The sequence below is a fragment of the Apis dorsata genome, unplaced genomic scaffold, assembly GCF_000469605.1.
Source record: "Apis dorsata unplaced genomic scaffold, Apis dorsata 1.3 scaffold_292, whole genome shotgun sequence".
NCBI classification, from domain to species: domain Eukaryota; kingdom Metazoa; phylum Arthropoda; class Insecta; order Hymenoptera; family Apidae; genus Apis; species Apis dorsata.
The window spans coordinates 329,651-332,985 of NW_006263567.1; the positions used below are offsets into that span (position 1 = coordinate 329,651).

At 38.1% G+C, this 3,335-nt stretch overlaps 1 protein-coding gene across 1 annotated transcript; it reads right to left on the reverse strand.

Moving 5' to 3' along the window:
* Positions 1–204: 204 nt before the first annotated feature.
* Positions 205–3,329, reverse strand: LOC102674652 (tubulin alpha chain-like). The gene is made up of 7 exons (XM_006617023.2): positions 2,451–3,329; positions 2,133–2,377; positions 1,823–2,050; positions 1,499–1,757; positions 1,264–1,416; positions 540–896; positions 205–437 (listed from the first exon to the last, which is right to left on the reverse strand). Exons 1-6 carry the CDS (start codon positions 2,622–2,624, stop codon positions 639–641), a joined length of 1,317 nt encoding a protein of 438 aa, XP_006617086.1. The 5' UTR covers positions 2,625–3,329; the 3' UTR covers positions 205–437; positions 540–638.
* Between the last annotated feature and the right edge of the window lie 6 nt (positions 3,330–3,335).

Below are 3,335 nucleotides of genomic sequence, written 5' to 3' on the forward strand. Positions count from 1 at the left end.
CTCCTCCGTTATAATATATCTCAGGATTTTCCTGTTTATTTTCTCGGAATTCTTAATTGTCTTCGAAGATAACGAAGATAAATGACCGATTATATCCAGAACAAAGCGGATGGCACGAATGATATCGCCAGGGGATACCAATCACCCGATACCGCTTATCATTAGCACGTCGTTTACATGAATACAACAAGGCCTAATTTTGTGTATATGCTTGTTTCACGGTGTGGAACATGCAGGTATCCACACGTTCAGATCGAAAAGTGCGTGATTCCTTATCGATGGTCTGTATGTCCGTGGCAAATGTAACAAGTGAAAGTCAATATTACACGATCGCTCGCGTTGTACCCATTGGTGCCAGCGAGTCTACCACTGGCTGTCCGCTTATCTTCGCGCGATTCTTTCTTATCTCGGTGCAATCACACATTTCTTCTTCTCCTCTGAAATAATAGAAATAAATCAAACGCTCCTTGCTCAACCGTACCACGGTTCCAGCAAATATTGAAATTCTTTCTTCTCTATTTACTAACCTTTTGTTGCACCTTTGTCGAAAGAAAGTACAGCGACCGCAAATGTCTCTTTATCTCTCGTACAAGAGAAACTTTATAAATTGGAAAGCTCGAGCGAAGAATCTTAAAGGATCATTTCTCGATCTCTTTGTAATCACTGATCAGAGTCATCATGTCCTCCCGTGCCTCCTTGAAAAAATCCTCCTCCATACCCTCCCCTATGTAATGATGAAAGAAAGCTCTTTTCTGGTACATCAAGTCGTATTTCCGGGTGAGCATCGACCATCTGTGTCTCATAGCTGTGTTGTTGCTGATCATCACCACCGTCCTGTTCGATTTTGCCAGATCACCGCCAGGGACGGTCGTAGTCGGCTGATAGTTAATACCTACCTACGAATGCATTTTTTTTTTCCAATAAATTTTTAAAACTATTTCGTTCCATTTCATATAAACAGTTCTGTTCCTGTTTACACAGAGAGTGATACGAATCGTTTATTTTCATAACGTTTTCAGACTAAACAGACTCACAGTTCAACAAGAGAAAAAGACATTATCTATTCAACGGTTCAACGTACCGCCACTTTTTCCACAATGTTGGATATATCAACACAACAATCTAGCAATTTTGCTGTATTATTTTATAACGATATTCCATCTTCGCGTAATATTTGTTTCAAAATGGAAAATTATATGTAAAGATATACGTAAAAAAAAAAAAGAAAAATATACATAGAAAATCGTAAATAATAATATGTACTTTGAACCCGGTCGGAGCCCAAGTGACGAAACGAATAGACTTTGCCCCTTTCAGTGACGCGATCGTTCTGTTAACGTCATTTGCGCTCACATCTCCACGATAAAGTAAACAACAACTGGTATAAGCTCCGGTACGTGGATCGATCGACAACATCTAAAAATTGATTGACACGTTAAAAAACGATAACACGACCTGTTATCTTTTGAAAAAAAATATCTAAATATTTTTGCTCCACCTGATTCGAAGGTATGAAACAATCATTGGTGATCCGCTGGGTGGTAATTTCAGCGTACATGCCCCTTCTAGGAGAGATCAGCGGAGCGTACGTAGTCAAGGAGAAATGAATTCTTGGATAAGGTACCAGATTAGTTTGCAATTCTTGGAGGCTAACGTTCACAGCGCTCTCGAACCTCATCGAAGCCGTGACGCTGGATGTAATTTGAGCTAACAGGCGGTTCAGATTGGTGAAAGTTGGATCGTTTACGTCCAAATTGCTGTTTGGGAAACGATAATGATAAGACGATAATAAGGATGAGTTAACGATGTTTTTAATCGATACCTGGCGCAAATGTTGTACAGAGCTTCGTTGTCAACGAGGAAGGAACAGTCCACGTGATCCAATGAACTATGGATAGAGAATAACGCGTTGTACGGTTCCACGATAACTGCAGATATGTTGGGGGATGGATAAATAACAAAATCCAAAGTGATCGTTTTCGGATAATCCGTTGATAATTGTTGAAGTAGCAAGGAGGCAAAACCACTTCCGGTACCACCGCTTATCGATCTATTGATATAAAATTGATTGAGCTTTTTACGAGTGAGAATTTGTAATTTTCTTGATCTCAATTCATTAAAACTGAATTTACCTGAATACGATGAATCCAGCTGGCTTCGAGCACGCTTCCCATATCTTGGAAATACGACTCAATACGAGAGGAATCGCCTCTCTACCGATGCTGTAATAACCCCTCGCGTAATTGTTCGACGCGTCTTGTTTTCCGGTGACCAACGAATCGGGGCTGAACAATTGCTTGTAATCGCCCGTTTTAATCTCGTCGATCACGCTTGGCTCCAGATCAATGATCATCGTTCGCGGTGTCAGCTTTCTTACCTAAAAAAATGTGAATAGATCCTTTGGAACGAGTCCAATGATACTTTCATTATATATAATAATACTTGCTTACTTGCGACTCTGAAAAGAAGGCGCACATAGCGGGATCCGTTGGATAGTAACCTTGGCGAAGACAGCCATTGGGAGACACGCCATGTTCCAGACAAAATAATTCCCAACAGGCATTTGCTAATTGCGTGCCAGCCTGCCCTATGAAAATTGTTATTATTTCACCTGATCCATCCATTGTTCAACCGTAATCCGAATTATAAATTTCCAATGGATTCCCATTTGGGACGAACAAACGGTAACACTGCATCGTTTGAATATTGTGAGATTACACCAAAAATTTTGATCATTATTTTGTATAATTTTTTTTCTCTTCTTTTTTTTTTTTTTTTTTTTTTTGCCGTATACTATTTACGTGTCATTTTTGTACATTTGTGTCAAAGTGGCGAATTTAGAAGATATTGAATGTGTTCGTTTATCAGGTAAGAGCGTCAAATTTTTCATCGTATCGATAACGTTAAAAATTGACATTTATCGAGAGACCTTCGAGCGAATATAACAGTTTATAATAAGAAATGTAGTAGTTTCGTAGATTCGGTAGATTGTTTATTGCGCAACATTACATGATAAATAACAAAGTTTTTCAAACGGCCACTGCATATTCAAGAGTAACTTCTAGAACAAACCGAAACACGCAATTGCAACGGTATTGCGGATTAACAACGGTTAGGTATAGTTTTTACAACTTTGTACAATTCCAGGATAAACGTATGTACTTATTGTACTATTTTGTCTCTATCTATCTAAACATCTAATAATAAATGGCAGTATTTTAATCGATAAATCAACTGCTTTATTATTCATATACATATATAGACGCATGATATTGCAAATTTCACTCATAAACTAAATACAGGATTTTCTTTTTTTTTTTTTTTTTTATATCGCT